We start from the raw sequence: 19347 nt of genomic DNA on the forward strand, positions 1-19347 counted from the left end.
ACAAAATGTGACCCAAAGTAAATTCATTATTTTTTTAAAAAGCTAAAGCCCCTATATGCTCTTGCAAACACTTTCCTTATCATGAGCTGTGCTGTTCATTTAATTGGACTTGGAGGGTCCCATGGTTTCTAGCATAAAATGCCATTTTCAAGAGTGTGTAACTTGTCTATTTAAATTCTCCCTGGCCCAGAGCCTGGAATGCAAATTCTGTTTCTGAGAATCACTTTGTTTTCAACAACATTCAAAAGAGAAGGGGGCAGGGGATGCTGCCAGTATGTGGGGTGTGAGTTTGTTTTCACCATCATCAAAATCTCCTGTATTCCAAAATAGCTTACAAATTTTTATCAAAGTAGACCAACTGGATTTTTTTTTTTAGATTGCTGTATGGTATTTTCTTTAAGTGTATTCTGAAAATTGTCACAAATGATTCTTCTAAAGGAAACAACCTGGATTTTCTCAACTTTCTTGTAGACTAGCTTGATACTTGAGAATTTTAACACAGTGAGAAAGAAACCTGACAATGACAAAGCAATACACATAACCTTCAGGGTGCTATGACTTAATCTCTACCTACTATCTTACATTCTTGCTGTGTACTTATATTTATGACATCATGGCCTAATTTAAAAAATTGTTGTGGTTGTTCTCTTTACAAAAAGTGTCCCTAGCAGTGCACCATCGATCTTCCTAATAACATCATAGTGAAATAAAAGAAAGAAAAAAAAATGGGACATTGGTAAATAAAGGATGCAGATTATTTGGGGTATTTAATGGAAGGCATGACTGCAAACACTTGGAATTTGATGTGATTCGTTAAATGATTGAGAAGGGTGGATGGTTTCTGGAAAGTGCCTTCTAAGCTGAAAGTTAATCAACTGAAACATGTAATATGCTTTTACAAGGTTCTTCTGGAGAACAAAGGTTTCCTCTGATAGTACAAAAATTCTCTGAATCCATGTCATGAGCCCACAGGAGCTTTGAAATCTACATAAATACTTAAGGGACAGTGCTACTTAGTCACACAGGCTAATACAAGAGAAATGGGAAAAATCCATTGTTGTTTGCTGTAGTCACCTTCTGAGCTTCTTTCTTCCCTATTTATTTTAATAATTTGTAGGTGCTGCCACGTTATCAGAAAGCAGAGGGAAAACACTGAAAAGTGAGACCTTCTTCCCTAATTAAAAAAGACTGGCATTCTGAAAATTTTGAGACCTATTTTTCTCCCTGTAATTTCTATTATGATGTAACAGGAGATGGGATTTTTTTTAATTTGAATATTAAAAGATAAAATGTTTAGTTAGAACTTCTCAAGTCATTCATTTGCATAGCTATGTGCACAGTAATATTAACTATATGTTATCATTGGGCAAAGTAACGCTGCCATAATGCCTACAGTAATTACTCCAAGTTTCTTCCACTGGCTTCTCTTCTTCCAGCCCTACTCTACTCTTTCCCCTTGATGTATTCCACATACACATTCAGGGTGTGGTAACTTTTTTATTTGGGGGCAATTTTCTAAACCAACTGAACACTTTGAAGAACTAAAGCAACATTATTAAAGGCCAGGAGATAGATAGATGATAGATAGATAGATAGATAGATAGATAGATAGATAGATAGATGTGTGTGTCTGTGTGTGTATAATACTATTTACACACATATATTCACACACACACATATTTCTAAGTTATAAGATGTTTGGATTTACCTGTATTTATTGTTTAATATATCAAAATGTTAATTTTTTTTAAAGATTTTATTTATTTATTCGACAGAGATAGAGACAGCCAGCGAGAGAGGGAACACAAGCAAGGGGAGTGGGAGAGGAAGAAGCAGGCTCATAGCGGAGGAGCCTGATATGGGGCTCGATCCCATAATGCCGGGATCATGCCCTAGCCGAAGGCAGACGCTTAACCGCTGTGCCACCCAGGCGCCCCATCAAAATGTTAATTTTACATGGTTCAGCCTAATACATACATGTGTGCATGACAAGCATGATTCTATGTATGTATCACATATGTATGCATATATCAGAGAATATTTATTTGTACATGTCAGTGAAAGTTAAAGATCACATGCCAGTGTTCACTTAGTAGTACTTCATATCACAGGAAATTTTACCCAACAAAACAACAGAGAATATTCTTTTAGTTCCTCACTGCAAAACTCCTATTTGAATTTCAGGGCTTTTGTTTTCCTCCCTGACAGCATGCATGAGCAGAATGAAGATCGTTAGAAGTCCTCTTAGAGAGATGCCTGCTGCGGAGACACTACAGAGCATTCACTCTTCTTTCTAAAGAACATTTTCTAGTACCAGCCATCAATCCCACTTAGCAGTTACACTGCAGACTACTTACTGAACACCTTGACTATTGTAGGTGCCTCAAACACGTTGTCCTCAGTTACTAGCATGCACACAAATCTCTTTTCATCACTGATCCTTGCATTACTGATAGACAAAGTGTAGTTTTCTGAGAGGCTCAATCTGTCTTTGTATTCTGGTACATCGTCGTACTGCACACTTTTCTTTGTAGAGGACCTGAAGGCAATAAATACTGGGGAGCCATCGGGCTTTTCCTAAAAATTAAAATAACAATACATTTTAAAAACAAGCATATTCAGATGTTTCAGGATTACATCCAGAATAACAAAATTTCTTGGCCATATTCTTCCACCAAGATTTATAGTTCTGTCCAAAAGGAATAATTTTGGATATGAGCCTCACATAAATCTTTGGTTATAGAAAATTACTCATCATAAGAGGAGAGGCTGTAAGTTCTTTTACAGGTATCAGTTTAAATATATGAAAATGGAAAGACAGAGCTATTGGAATCTGAACTTTTCTTGTATCCAAAGGACAGAATTAGTGACTGTTCTGAAACCAACAAAGGCTGGCAGTGTATCTAATTTAAAAGAAAAAAAAATAGATGAAAACAAACACACAAATGCACAAAATGATATTCAGCTAACCATCACAGCAAGCATACACGTGGGCTGCAAATACTCATTTAGAAATCCTGGGCAGTTATCTTTTGTATATTCATTACTTTAATCCACATACTTTAAACATCCACACCTTTCAGTTTCAGCCAAAACTGACAGAGCTGACCTTTACTCATAATATAATTTAATGAGTCTTGATGGAGGAACGGTATTTGCCCTTGTGAAACAATCATGTCCATTAAGCAACGGAATCAGATTAATCACTAAAATCCATAGTTTTGCTATCTGAGTCATAAAACTTAGCTCAAAGAGCTTTCATATAAAAACTTATTATCAAAATAAAATATAATCTGGCATGGACAATTATGCAAGAGCATGAGACATATAATTCATCTCTTCCTTTGCTCCCACAAAAATTCTCTTAGCCAATAAGCAATTTAATCTAAGATAGGAGCCAATCCCTCTTCTACTTACCTCATAAGGCCTTTGAGAAAATAAAATATGATAAAACATTTTAAAGTGCATGGCAAATTCCAAGGTACTATGGGGAGTTACATTTTAAAAATTATTAATATTTATTACTGTTATGGACTAAATGTTTGTGTCACCACCAAATTCATATGTCGAAGCCCTAATCCCTAGTGTGCTGATATTTGGAGGTGGAGCCTTTGAGAGGTAATTAGCTTTAGATGAGGTACTGGAATGGTGCCCTTATGACAGGATTAATACCCTTATAAGAAGAGGAAGAGAGGTCTCTCTCTCCATGAAAACACAGGTCATATGAGCACATAGCAAAATGGCAGCTGTCTGCAGATCAAGAGAAGGACCCTCACAAAGAGCCGAATCTGCCAGCACCTTGATCTTGGGCTTCCTAGCCTCCAGAACTGTGAGAAATAAACAGATGTTGTTGAATCCCCCTACTCTATGGTATTCTGTTACAGCACTGCAAGCCAAGACAATTACTAAGCCAATTTTAGAGTCCAAAAGTTTTAGTTGGTTGAATATCTGAATACACCAAAAATCTTCTCCTTAAATTTTTTAATTTTGTCACAGGTTTACAATGCAAATCCTTGCTCTAAATCATTCCTTCACTGAGAGAAATATGTTAAACCAGTCCCTTATATTTCTGTATCCATACACTCATGCAATAAATAATAGTTATCAACCATATGCCAGGTACTTTCCTTGGGTTTTCCACGTAGTAACAGATTTAATACTCCCAACGACCCTGTAAGTTAGATTTGTAATATTAGATTCATTTACAGATTATATAGTAGAGACAGAAGTCGGTTAAATACGTTGTCCAAGGGCCCAGCTCTTGTATCTCAGCAGAGCAGAGGCTGGAGCTCTACAGTCTGGCTCCATGATGACTTCACTGCAGCATTCTCCATAGCTGTTAGATGCCCCTTCTGTCCCAGCACTGAGGCAGATGCTGGAGAAGAGGACGGGGTGAAGGAGGGCACAAACTGTGATGAGCACTGGGTGTTATAGGCAATTAATGAATTGTTGAACACTACATCAAAAACTAATGATGTATGATATGTTGGCTAACTGAACATTTAAAAAAAAAAAAAAAAAGAGGTGGGGATGAAGTGCGGAGAGGCTCACAGGGAACCATGATCTCCATTCACAGGGAGATGACCGGGCAGGAGGGGAGAAGCCAATCCAGCCTTTCTCTATGTTTGCCCCCTTTCACTCTTTCCAAACCTACCATTTGTCTTTCAGCTTTCATTAAATTAGAGCTTGTAGACGATGCCTGCACATCGACACTGGCTTTAGAGCACATGGTACTTCAAATGATCTCATCCGTGTATTGCCAAAGCTTTTTGCTTTAATTAAGAATTGGAAAATTGTCATTATTGTTTCCACTACCACTGTACCAGTTCAGTTTGGGTGAAAATTATTCCCTGAATTATCATCAGGAATGCCTATGATCATGGTTTTTCACCATCTGTGTTCCATTTATTTTGGCAGTAAGTTTGACTCAACCGGTGAAGCATGTGGTAGTCTCGCTTGGAGTTTGAGAGGTGTGAATACACCTTGTCCTCATAGGCCTTAACTTCCTATTTCCACTTTTACAGTAAACCAGAAATAGTTCAAAATTCCCATCGTGAGCCAAGTATCAGCAGAGTCCAGGGCAGTGCTGGGCCACCTCACTCCCTTCCTCTGCTGTCACATGACCTCCCCACAGGCACATGAGCTTTGAGCCCCACAGCCAGAACACGGACCACGTGCTAAGCACTGGGTCAATATTCTGCTATGAATTATTCCATGTAACCCTCACACCACTGAGGGAAGACTATTCTTATTACCTCCTTTATAGAGATGAGAAAATGGAGATTCATTCATTTGTCCAGAATCCCACAGCAAGTATATGGTAGAACATATGGGTCTGACTTAAGAACCCGCATTTTGAAGATTGTCTTCTACCCCTTCCTTGGGTGCAATCTTAGGCACATTACTCAAAGTGCGTTCTGCATGTTTGTTCTTGCAGATATTTGAGAGAAAAAGTTGGGTGGTTAAAAAAACCTAAGAAATGAATGAAGCATGGACAGTTCAGAACACATCTTAGTGCATGAGAGGCTCTGAGAAGAACTGTGATAAAGTTTTCAAAAATTATTTGACTATCAGATTTTTTTTCCTATTAAAATACCTTTTAACATTTCAAGGAACTTGAGAAAAACTGCCATAGTATTCAAGGAAGCATATGTCTACTTTAAACTTGCAAACTACCATGAGTCTCATGTGATTCAGCATTAGGAAACTGTGCCACACAGAAACCTTTTGTTGGTTTCCGTAATTAAATTGAAACATTTTATCAGTCGATGTTACCTAGCCACCCCACATCATCTACCAGGGTTTCTACCCTCCATTTCCAGACCCATCTGCGATATCTGAGAAAGTATGATTTGCTATCTGCAAGAAAGGAGTAAAATAAACACTGTTACATATAAAAAGGACCTGCCGCATCAACACAGCATTAAGACAACATCAGAACAAGCTTCTAATGCTGATGACTAACTCCCAATGAATATTTGGGTACTCTAGCAACTGCTGTATTTTGTCTTTGCAATAGCCACACCAGACATGAGTATGTGGAGAAAGGCTGCCAACTTCCACTAAGCTCTCTTCTATACGCCACTGATTTTACTCTGGAACTCTGCCTTTTCCTCTGCCTCTAACATTTAAGGTTAAATCTTTCAGACTAATATGATCTAAGAATTACGTGTTTATTGGCTTTATTTTAAAATAGCACTTCTTATGTAAGACTTAGGAATTACTCTTTTGAGATACTCAACACATAATTCTACCTTCCTACATTTGTACCCATACTTGAATATTTGCCATTATGTTAATTTGAAATTCACACTTACTCACAGAAGGAATATTATCTCAAAAAAAAAAAACCCAAAAAAACAAAACAACAACAAAAACAACAACAACAAAACAACTAGAAGTAATTAGCCAAGTCCAAAGTAGGTGACACTTACATATTTCCATTTGCCAAACATGAGATTCTGAGGTACATCAAGTCGGCAAGGCATGATAATGGTATCTCCATACGCTGAGTTTACACTATACCATCCAAGTCCTTTAGAAAAAAAAAAGAGAGAGAGAGAAGATGTTAAGTGTTTCCTTGAAGTAACTAAGCAAATAACTTCAGTTCAGGCTGTGTGCCTTTCTGACGATTATCTATTATAATTTTATCTTAAATGACTACAAAAAGTATGAAGCTAGAACATATTTCCTATTTAAATATCAACAACTCTCATTTAGCTACTAAGCCTTTGAATGTCATACATTTCAAATTTATAGACCCTTCAATTTTACCAGGGAAGAGACAAGTGTGTGCTACAAAGGAACATAGTGGAATGTGAAAGTATATTTTTTTTCCTAAATATATATGTCATAGAAAACATATATATTATATATATATTATACGTATATAAATATACATATATACGTATAATATATACAATACATATATATGTGTTATACATAATATATATATATATTACATTTCATAGACATGTGGGACCGCACAAAGATTACCATGTTTAAAATTCTCAAAACTAGCTTTAAATATATTTGTTTTTCATTTGAAAATATCGTCAAATTTATCTTCTGGAAAAAAATTTTAAAACTACTAAAACTAAACTAACACAAATAAGACCACAACTAAATTTTAATTTTAAGTAGGAAAATGACTAATTTTATAGTAGCAATGGTTACTATATTAGGTTTAATTTTAATTATGCATAAAATATTTTAAAAGATAGGAATCTGTAGTATAAAAATTCTTTGTAAAGTGTTTACTAAGTGGGTTACCCTGAATTTTGGGTAGACAATGTAACTTAAACCATAATTTGCTACTAAGGTACAGAAAACTTCCTGGTCTTATTTAATTCTTTACTGAGAAAAAAATGTAGATGACAAAAAATTAAAATGTCAAAACCCCACAACTTTTGCATAAGTATGAAACATACTATTCAAATCTGTATATATTCATGAAGTTTAAAAACTCAGGCATTTAACTTGACAAGAGTACTTAAGAAACATCTCAGAATTTTTTACCTTATTTTGTTCACAGTGGTTTTTAAGATTAAATATTTAACAATTAAATATCTGTTAAGATATATCATAATTGGATATAGTGTGAACAGGGTAACTTAATTTGAAACTGTAGAGGGGGAAAAAAGATATTTTGTCCACCAGGTGGTGCTGAAGTGCAAAGCTAAGGCCATTAGAAATACAAATACCATTTTATGACTTTCTGAGGAAATAAGACAGTGGACATTATCTCTCACTGTTACCCATCAATCACAATGCATAGGGAAATTTCATATAGGGATAAAAATCATTAACCTTGGTAAAGACAAAAAGGTAATAAAATTCCTTTTTAAAAATTCTGTCGACTGAGGAAGGTACTTCTCTTTAAAGCAATTTTGCCCCAGTGAACAAAATCATTACAAGAAACACAAACTTCAAGTAAATATGCTTCAAAACAACTAGTTTCCGGCATTTTTAACATTTGTTAAAATAAAGAATACAAAGTTTAAGTCATGATAATGTGTTTTTCACTCTTATTGGAGAAAAGTAGTTTACCAAAACTGTTTATCGTATGTTCAGTATTCTAATAAAAATTACCTCAATAGCTTTTAAATTGTTTAGTGTTTCCCATACTGTAACTTTAATTCCTTTTAACTTCAAGCTGTTGCAGAGCAAGACTATAAATGAAGACATGGTCTCTTCAGCCTTGTTAAAATACAAATTGTGAGGTAAGTTTAGATATGTGGTTGCAGATATGCGAACTAGTGAGAATTAAGAAATTATTTCTCAGTATAGTACTTGTTTTCTACAATACTTCGTATGCTAAATGTGGAACTTTAATCATGTATTTTAAGATCTGTTCATGCACTGCACCGGCACAGATATGCCAACCCAAGAAAACAATTTTGTGATTTAATGTTTTGTTTTTTCACCAGTATGAAGCAAGTCACTTGAATATGTAACGACTCAAAGATGATCTGGGTCTATAACTTAAATTATGGCAGGACATGCCCCTCTAATTTCTCCTATCACTTGTAAAAGCACACCTTCTTTTGACAATTGGCAGTACTCCCATGGTTAGTCAAGGAGTGAAAACAGTTTGCAGAGCTTAGGTACCAAGGAGGTGAATCCTTTGCCAGGTACACAGGGAAAACAAGAAAATTCTTTATGCAAAAAAATGTAATTTTTTGCTATTTCTTACAGACCATTTTTCTTTTCTCTTCCTTATAGAATTTCAATGCGCTATATAGATACCAAATTTTCTAACAGGTTTCAAAGCTATAGGAATTTCAAGTACATCCTGTGTTATTAGCTTAGTGAAGTGCGACAACAAGGAAGGGACCATATATTCTTATCTTTGTATCCCCAGGGGCAATGCCTGGCATCTCAGTTGAATGTTCTGAAGTCCTTTCCATTTTGGTTATTAAATTAACATCTTTGAAAATCAGGGAGGAGTTGGTACCATTGGAACTTTGGGAATTCTTATTCCTACCACATAGTCCCCTAAAGGCTGTCCTAGATTGCCTTTGATATGCAGAGAATGTGGACTTAATGCTTGCATGGCATTTGGCACTCATTTCTGAAGAGAAATAAACACAAAGCAAACATTCTTATAGGAGCTCATGGATGAAATTACAGAAGAGAATATTTCTGCCTACCAAACTGTATTACTAATTTCAGGAGAAATTAAGGATTATCATCAGCAGATCACAGAGCACAAATAATGTGAAATGCCTCTTTATCTTACTGTGATGACCACAAAGCAAAGGGCTGTTTTGAAAAGTATTCGAGAATTCGTGAGTTTGGGTCTTTTAATGACAGCTTGATATCCCAAATAGCCAGGACAGGACTCTTTAGAGCATAAGAAACCTAAGGGAAATAAGACGTGTGACAAGCATGAGGGCAGTAGGTAAAAGGCCAATGATTACAGACAGAAGCACCAGTCTCTAGGCTTAGGGCACACAGGATGAAAATCAGCTGGACTGCATTAGGAGTCACAGATTTCAGAAATAATTATCAAGTTTGCTATAGTTATCAACTTTCCTCTTTTCTAAGAGTATACCAACTTCCAGGGTCATCTGATAGAAAGACTCAAGGCTTCAATCTGTGGTAGAGCTAATATCCCTAGCCCTGGAGAGAGAAAGTGGCTACAAAATCACTATGATTGGGTGATGAATTAGCATCCTGATTTCTACAGATGTCTCAGCCTTTGAGATGAAGTGCCAGTGAGACCCAAAGTACCTGTCAACACAAATGGTTCTGTTTATACTTTTCACAGAAGCAAAGATTTTATCTTTGATTTGCCAAGTCTGAACTGAATTTAACTCACAAAAACTCCCCTGCAATTTTCTCCCTGCAATATTAGTTGGTTAAATTATTCATGGTTTTGTAGCCTAGAGATTATTGGACACTATTGCAAATATAGAATGCCTATGATGTCCTGCCTCAAAGAAGTTAAATATAAAATATAGAAGGAATGAGTGTGTGCACAAGTGTGCATTTCTGTGTGGTACGTGTTCTATCTATGTGTGTATGCATATATCATAAGATATTTTAAACTGGGCTAAAAACCTTCTGCATTAAATATGTTCTATAAATGTAAGGTATTGTTATGAATTATTAACATTACCATGGCTATCAAAATGTCACAACATAAAATAAAATGCAAAAACGTGTTACACACGAGAAGCAGTGTAATTATTTAAGAAGTTTTTACGAAGAGTTATTAACTAAAGATAAAGAACAATAGAACTAAAAAGGTTACATAGGAGAATTCAATAAAAAACACAATGGGAAGAGCACAGCATAAGAAAAATCTCTTAGCCCAGTAATTCTGACGTACCAAATCTCAGACAAGTGATCATAAATACAACACAGCTATGGTTATGCATTTTGTACAGGAAATAATTTAAGGAGGCACTGAAACGGACTCTGGCTTAATTTCAAAATTAGGTGAACACAGTTTATTTCTAACTGAACTAATAAAAATGTAATAATTGCGTCCATATTGGTGAATACACTTTTCCTGTATAAACTAAGTTCAGAGTGATCATTCTCTGTGCATTGTTGATATATAGACATTTGAGTGGAGGGATCTTAAAATTCAGAACCTGCCACTACATTTCAAGCAGAGGATGAGAAGAGAGGATGAGAATGAAAGAGTCTATTTTCACATGCTGTCTAAGTTTAGCGTGGTTAATTATTTTTTATTGCATTGATACTTCGATAGCATCATCATCCTTAAAAGCATTGTTCTGAGCTCTGTAGCTCTGTTAGGTGCCAGAGAAGGGTTGTTCACAATCACAACTGGCACAGAACTTAGCACATGAGAACTATATTACGGTTCTACAGAAATTTCAGAGAAATTGATTCACGCAGATGAATTGTTGGGGAGGAAGCAAGTAGAAGTGAGAAAGCTATCCTTAGAAATTACTTTCATATTTATTTGACTGATTTTGACAGGTAAACATGCTAGTGTCCCTATGTGCTTTATTAATGAATTAAGACGCATATAACTCTAATTAAACACAAAAGTATTTCTTAACATCAGTTTATAGCAGTGTTTCTCAACCTCATCACTAATGACATTTTGGGCTGAAAAAATCTTTACCATGGGGAGGCTGTCCCATGTGTTGTAGGATGTTTAAGAGCACCCTCACCTCTGCCCACTGGGTGATACTAGTGGCACCCTCCCACCCCCCCCCCACCCCCGCTATGGCAACAAGAAATTTCTAGACAGGACAAATGTCCCCTGGAAAGCAAAACTGCCCACCAAATCCCATTTAGTGGAAAACTGCTAGTTTAGATCTTCTACTATTGGCTTTCTGTATTCCATAAGATTGGTTTCCTTTAAAGAGCTCATTGTTGTAAAGTAGAATCTTAGTACAGGACTAAATAACCAAGGAATATGAAGAGAGGGGTGGAGGAGGAAGTGACACATAATAACACTTAGCTATTATCAACGTTGTTTTCCTCACAGAACATCCTATACTATATTCAACTGTGACAGGGAGATAGAGTCCTGACTCCAAAGATTTGAGATCCAATCTCTTCACAGAGATTACAAAAAAAATACTCTATTTTAGCAAATCTACTTCATGTATCACAATCAAGTACAAATTATACATACTATATAGGTTTTCTAAGCTACACATATTACATGTATTTTATTTAATATGATAAAATATCTACTGATAGAGGGTGAAATAGGTACCTTTAAATACCTTTAAAGTGTTTTTCAAACCTGTGATTTTATGACTCAATGAGGCAAATGTACTTCATAATTCCTCCTATTCTTTATGGCATTAAATAAGAATTTAAGATTTCTGTCAAGGTCATGTGATATATAACAAGAACTGAGACAGAGGGAGGTTGAGAGAGAGAGAGAGAGAGAGAGAGAGGGACAGGGCTTGTAATTCCCAAGTAATTCACAATGGATGGCAGAAAGGCAAAGACATCTGATGGAATATGTTATTTTGAGAAATAGAAAAAAGGGTTTTCCTACTCTCTTTTTCAATTTCCCTTCAACAAATGGGTACTTGGGGACCAAGCTGGTTGTTTGCTGAATCTGCAAAAGGAAGATGTTTATTCAAAATTTGCTTTCTGGACAGTCTTTCACCAGTGTCACATACTAGGATGTAGGTCTAACTCTGTAATGCCTACAGATAAAGAAAGAGTATGGTGATTCTTTCTTTCTCTTTCTTCTAGCAGTTGCTACAATTCTTTTTTTTTTTTTTAAAGATTTTATTTATTTATTCGACAGAGATAGAGACAGCCAGCGAGAGAGGGAACACAAGCAGGGGGAGTGGGAGAGGAAGAAGCAGGCTCATAGCAGAAGAGCCTGATGTGGGGCTCGATCCCAGATCGCCGGGATCACGCCCTGAGCCAAAGGCAGACGCTTAACCGCTGTGCCACCCAGGCACCCCCGGTTGCTACAATTCTATACATGGATTATAGTATATCTTTTAGATAAATGGTTAGGGCACTGTGGAATAACATTTAGAGGGGAAAGGGCCATCTTACTAAATTATAAAATACTGCTAGTACCCAAGAATATGTTTTAATATATGTGCTCTTCACTGCCGAGTTTGGTATATTATAATGCTTGAATTCTTTATCTTTTTAGTAAACAATAGGTCAATATAATAACCTATATTATGTCATAGAAAGGAGATCTACAAAAGCAACAAAATTTTTAAAATACAGTATCAGTATTTGCATCCCTGTACTGAAAACTATCCTCTCAATTTACCACTGCCTGATTGTTCATCATGGAATGATCTATGAGGCTGGAGAAGTCACAGCTCTTCCCAATTAGTTTAGGCTTTGTCCCATCTCTGCCTCATTTTTATCCGTGTTCCTTGGGCCTTGGTTGAATCCGTACATATCCTTTAAGGCCTATCTCAACGATCATCTATTCTGTGATCATGCAACAAAGTATTTACTGAACACCTACTAGAGGTAAAGTGTTAGTCTTTGTGGAGGAAAATATATATAAAATGCCAAGCTCTAGTCCTTCAAGATCATGAGCTGCTGTAAACTAAGTGCTGTGGAAAATGCAGAGCAAGGAGCTCCTGCAATGAGCTTGAGGATATTGGTAAAGGCTCCTTCCAGGTAATTTCATTTGACCTGAACACTGAGTGCAAGTTTCTGTGAACAGGACGGTAAGAACTACTTCACCAGCATGTCTCAGCCAGGGACCATGCAGAGGCACTGAGTGGCACTTAGTTTTCTCTCTTATGGCAAACTTCCTTTTTTATTACAGTAATTTCTACTAGTAGATCTTTCATCTTCATAAGGAACATGTCCTGACCGGCAGTTTTCTCAAACTCATAAATGCGCATAAGATTTCCCTAATAAAATGCAAGAAACTGTTAGATCTCTCTACTTTCTCTTTACTTTCATCACCAGCACTAACATTTGGATTCTTCTTGGGGCCACTTTTAAATTATAAGCAAAAAGTTTATTTAAAAACTATTTAAAAGCAACAGAAGTGATTTATGTTGTGAATCTTTATTTTTGTTTTCTGAGAGATACCTCATGAATTTTAAATCCGTAAATGTAAAGATTCTACTGTGCTTGTTAGAGTTTAACTTGGGCTACACGAATGATCGCTAGGGCATGTCTGACAACTCTACAGTTACTTTAAAAACCCCCAAACTGTGGGATATGAAAACATTTGTTCATATAGAAAGAGAATTTAAAGCTTTCATCAGATGATCAAAAGTAACCTTAAATAAAAAATAAAATATTTAAGGGTGCTTGGGTGGCTTAGTTGGTTAAGCATCTGCATTTGGTTCAGGTCATGATCCTGGGGTACTGGGATCCAGTCCCACATCAGGCTTCCTGCTGAGCAAGGAGTCTGCTTCTCCCTCTACCTCTGCCCCTCTCCCTGCTCATGCGTGCTCTCTCTCTCTTTTGCAAAAATAAATAAAATCTTTAAATAAAATGAAATAAAATAAGGTTCATTCTAAATTGACTAGAACTTGTGGAAGCACAATTTGATGGTATCTGTCAAATTAAAAATGCTAATAGCCTTTGATGCAGTAATTCTACCACTGGGAATCTATTCTACAAAAGTTTTTGCACAAACGCACAACTGTATACAAAGATAATACAGCATTATTTTAAATAGTAAAAAAAAAAACAAAACTGGAGGGACTTAAATGTTCATTAGTACAGGTGCAATAAAGTGTATATCCATACACTGCTCTACTTGACCTATGGGAAAGAAGTAGGATCCAAACACACGATTTTTCTCTCTCTATATTTCAGTATTTATGATTTTTATCATTCATTCATTCATTGACCGTTGAGTACCTCCTCTGTACCAAGCAGTGTTCTAGGGTAGGTGATCAGCATATGCAAAAACAAAAACAAAACAAAAACTGTTTTCATGGTTTAAGTTCTAAACATATGCATATTTATTCGTGCATTTAAAAACTTAATTTCCTTTTGAAAAAAGGAGAAATTACTGGTTTAATTCCTCCACTATGCTGCAACCTATTTGAAGGAAGAGCCTTATTTTTCTCATTTTGAAACTTGTTGCAGCATCATGAAGATTACAGGAGTTCAATAATAATGGGTAAAATAAAGCTCCACTGCACATCGAAAGGAAGTCTGTAAGATCATATTCTTATAGTCCATATTCTTTTCTCTGCATTTAACATTCCAGAAAACCATATACTACCCTTTGAAATTCTAGGGAATCCAGTGAGGTAGGGATGAGGGGTGCTGTAGTGTTTCAAAATCAGTATCTTAAAATTGTCCCCCCCCAAATGCTATTTTTATTTTAAAAAATTTTAATACAATATAACATACATGCAAACCTGTGTACAGATCTAGATTTACATTTGAAATGTCACTAAGAGCACCAGGATTTAGGGTTTCTTTGGCAACTCTTTTCATGTTCTTTCTCTGAGGGTAAAACTGGGATTTCCACACATCTGTCCCACAAAGGACCCTCTGTTTTACAAAGTCATCATTCCCCAGTGATGAGCTTTTGATGAGCCTATGGGGTCTATGCCAAAATGCCAAAACATTGGTCCCTTCGTGGGGACAAAATTAAATGAAAACACTTAACACTCTGTATGTGTGGGAGGGGGGAGGGGACAGGGAGACTATACGGAACCTGAAATTTTTAATTTTATATATGAAAAGAACAGTGTTCTATATTTTATTTTAAAATAGACAGTCATAGTGATAGAGACTTAAACATGAGAATGTTTAAATATATTTTATACTATATAGTTACTCATTATAAAAATTAAAAGCATTTGTGTAATGAATAATTTATGTTAGTTGAAGTTCACAAAGTTAACTATTCTTTACTCTCATACTTCTAATTACCTAGGACTTGAGGCTGTGTCTTTAAGATGCTTATATAAGGAGAGTCCTCCACTCATACAATCAGTCAATACAATGGAAAAAAATTGATAGCAAGTTATTTTCCTTCTGCTCCCCTCTCCCAATTAAATTTCCCTATTAGTTTCTGCACTGTCTCTGTCCATATTCTGAGGACTTCATCTGGGAACTAGCTTAACTAAAAAGGGAGATGGAAGAAACCAACATCTGAACACTCCTCCAGGTTAAAATAATGCAAAGGAAAAACGAATACATTTATGCTCCATTGCTCTGAACATTTTCTCAGCATGAAATTCCAGATTTAACTAATTCAGACTATCAGTTCTATTTGAATGGTGAAAAGTTACATTTTTCTGTGCATTTTGTCATATAAGTTGTATTGAAATTGTGAATACAATTCAATTATTTTAACAAGAACAATAACTGTACTGTATTCATGAAAACACTATCAAGAGAAAAACACTATCAACAGGAAAACAGGCACTACGCTTCACAAAAGACCTTAATTGCATCATCTGAAGTAATGGAAACTTTTGGAATTTAGACTAGAGTCTGTCTTCAGAAAGAGTTCATAATTATTGTGACAGAATAAATTTGTTTTCTGCAAATAATTTAATGCCATGACAACAAAAAGACTTCTTGACTTGAGAAAATAAAAGCTGTCCTTGATAACACTTCCAAACCCCCAAACAACAAATTCCTAATAGCTTTAATACTCCTCAAATGCCTTAGAAAAAATATGTCAGAAAGACTTCTAGTCAATAAGATCATCATTGTTTTCACAGAGAGCTTCTGTTAATAACAGCTGTGTTAATTGTATTTCTTTAGCATTTCAATTAATATTCAATGGCATTGGAGAATTTTATTTTATAATTGATGTGCTGAATTAACCAGGGATAGCAAATAAATTATTAGGGCTACTGAATGAGCAGAGTAGTTGACTTTTGCTCCTTGATTGGTTGAGCGATCTTGTCCAGTAGGGTTGTTACTGGTGTATTCCACATCAAGTGTCTAACTGGGTATCAAAAAATGTTTACGTAGGTTGAAATAGCTTTTTGCTCTTTTCTTCACACGAATCCCAATTAGCATTGCCTATGTCTCCTGAGGAAATAGATTTGTACAATCAAACACGGTAAGTAATAAGGTTAAAAAGCTATTTAATAGTTTTTCCCACAGATTTGGTACAGATTGCTGGCTGACTTTTGAGGTTTAGATTTGTGTAAATTTCATGCCTTTAATTGACATCTCCCCAGAGGGGCTGTAATATAAGGTAAGGTCATAGAAAAAAAAAAAAGATGGCTTTTTATGGCACGTTTCCCTTTCTTTAAGAATTAAACTCAGTTTACTGGAAGATCTAGTCTTCTAGTTTTGAGGAGGAAGAAGAAATAGAAACATTTGTCCAAGGTAACTTTTTAAAAGAGATTAAAGCCACAGGAAAGATGAAATTTTAAAAGAAAACAAATAGTTGCATATGCTTAGAAAATCAGCATAATCTGTCATATGAAACTGAAATCATCTTCCAGCATTGACAGATTTTGTGTCACCTCGAGGACCAAGTAAGCATGCAAAACAATACCCATTACAGCTTGCCCACAGTAGAGGTTCAATGGAATAACTCTGGAATGCTTAAACTTAGAGAGACAATACTGTCTTCTATTAATATTAACAATAACTTTTCATATATTCCATTTTCCCTGACAGTCATTATTCTTAATTGATGAGTGGGAGGAAAAGTGGGAAAGAGAACAAGATAATTTAGGAAGGCAATGAGTAGAGATGAAAAATATAGGAAGCTGTATTGAAAGGTAGTTTTATCATTTCTAAGGGTGTCAGATGGAGGAATGCTTTAAATATCTTGTAAAATCTGGACCTGAAGTTGCCTCCAGCTTTGAAACTTTCCTTTACTCGCAAAGATTTTAACTCACTGAATACTTTGCCTTAGAGAGCCAGAGGCCAACTGTTAACTTAAAAATGTGCCATACTTATGCTGTAATTTGGGAAATTATTAAATGACCCCCCAGAAGGATTTCTGGAAGACTAGCTATCATGGACAAGATAATCCCCTCAAAACAAAACAAAACAAAACAAAACAAAACAAAACAAAACAAAACAAAACAAGACCTAGATCAGAAAAATAAGTTCTTACAGCAGAAAAATGGCTCTACAGGGCCTACCTTCAGTTGGTTTTCCGTGGTTGTTAAAGTTTGTATCGTATCTCACCTGCTTCTGCTTCACAGCTTCACATTCTTATTTAAGCATCAACTTAGTAAGTGCTTCCTCTTTATAATTCAAGGAAAAACCATGAAGTGTGATGGACATGAAGACGTACCTCACAGACCCCCAACCACAGAAAGTGTAACTTACCAGGGACCTCAACTGCCCCTGCTCTGAAATCCGTCACTAAGTTCTGCTGAGGCCACATTTTCCCTGTGCCCCTGCCAGCTCAAGACTGAGCAGAGTAGGTCTATAAGACAGGCAAGGTTCTGGGAGGCAAGGGACTCCTCTGAGGGCTGACTATGGCTCAAGGAATTCATTTCCCTAATGAAACTTCCTTAGACTACACAACAGTGTAGAATGTGTCCACCCAATCTTCCTTCTGTCTCTCTTTCCCCTGATGTCAGATTCACATTGCACTCTGACGATTCTCCCCACCCACGTGCTCCTTCCTCATTGTTTTCTGATATAGGTGTTTCCCCTAGTACAATCCTTACATGTTCAATCCATTTTGACATCTGCTTCTCAAAAGATCCTGGCTAACATGTGGGAGAAATTAGGCAGAACATAACTACATTGACTCTCTGACTTTAGTAGACTACTGGATTCAAGAAAATTGGGATTTTAGTACAGATGCAGTTAAAAAAAAGTATACTTGATTTAGTAAGGGGTTAGCTAAGTTAAAAATAAAGATAATTTAGAGCAATAATAGTAATAATAATGGACATTTTATTTTTTTAAAAAGATTTACTTATTTATTTTAGAGGGAGAGAGAGAGCTTGTGCCAGTGGGGGGAAGGGCAGAGGGAGAGAATCTCCAGCGAACTCCCGCTGAGGGGGGGAGCCCAATATAGGGCTCAATCCCCGACCCATGAGATCATGACCTGAGCTGAAACCAAGAGTCAGACACTTAACCCACTGAGCCACCCAGGTGCCCCAATAATGGACATTTTAATAGTGCTTTGTAGTTTGCAAAATTCTTTTATATATAGTGTGCATTTTTGCATTTGAGTCTCACAAAAGTTCTGTACGATAAGCAAATAAACCTGCATAGTGAAGAAACATTATGATGCCTCATTTTACTGATTAGATACTGTTCACCCTGCAAAGCCAAGAGAGTAAATGAACATGACCAAGCCAGTATGTAGTAGAGCCAGAGTTCAAAATTAATTCTGAATTCATGTTCAATTCTCATCACTATAGATACACAGAAAATGATTATGTGTTTTTATTTCATTTTATACTGTGGCTAATTTGGGAATATTATTCAACAAGTATTAGAATATTTTCTATATTTAGACTTAAATATTTAAAAATCTATAGATTGGAGGGACTAGAAAGAAAACAAATGAATAGATTTGATCATCTCTCTCTCAATGAGATGTTATGTAGCAGTTGACCATTATTGCCAGAAATAAACTGAGTCCTGTCCATGATAGCTCACCTAATTCTCAAAATAACATAGAAAACTGCAAATAACTGAAGTGGTAGACATCTTTCAGGTAAGGAACCAGAGGTATATTAAGGTCCTTTAATGTAGACGAGGCATTCAGTTGCCAGGCAGAATAGCACTTTATTTATGTATCCAGCACAGTAGAGATAATAGACTACCAAGAAAAAATTATTGGATGAACAAAATGAAAAAGTTGGGATTCATATCAAGTCTTTCTAACTTAAAAACCTGTCTTCCCATCAAAAAAAAAAAAAAAACTTTTCAGAAACAACTTTTAGGTTAGTTGAAAATTTAAGTTCACAAAAAACCTGCACATGAATGTTT

At 35.8% G+C, this 19347-nt stretch overlaps 1 protein-coding gene across 2 annotated transcripts in view; it reads right to left on the bottom strand.

Moving 5' to 3' along the window:
• ALCAM (activated leukocyte cell adhesion molecule) overlaps positions 1–19347 on the bottom strand; it is a 202977-nt gene that overhangs the window by 49396 nt on the left and 134234 nt on the right. For both annotated transcript variants that reach the window (XM_045785287.2, XM_045785286.2), the window contains exons 2-3: positions 6435–6535; positions 2358–2577 (exon numbers count right to left, since the gene is read on the bottom strand). In XM_045785287.2, the coding sequence (XP_045641243.1) occupies positions 2358–2577; positions 6435–6535 (321 nt within the window). The remainder of the gene's footprint in view (positions 1–2357; positions 2578–6434; positions 6536–19347) is intronic.

Source organism: Ursus americanus, chromosome 4 (genome assembly GCF_024610735.1).
Source record: "Ursus americanus isolate L20-20 chromosome 4, mUrsAme1.1.p, whole genome shotgun sequence".
Classification (NCBI taxonomy): Eukaryota; Metazoa; Chordata; class Mammalia; order Carnivora; family Ursidae; genus Ursus; species Ursus americanus.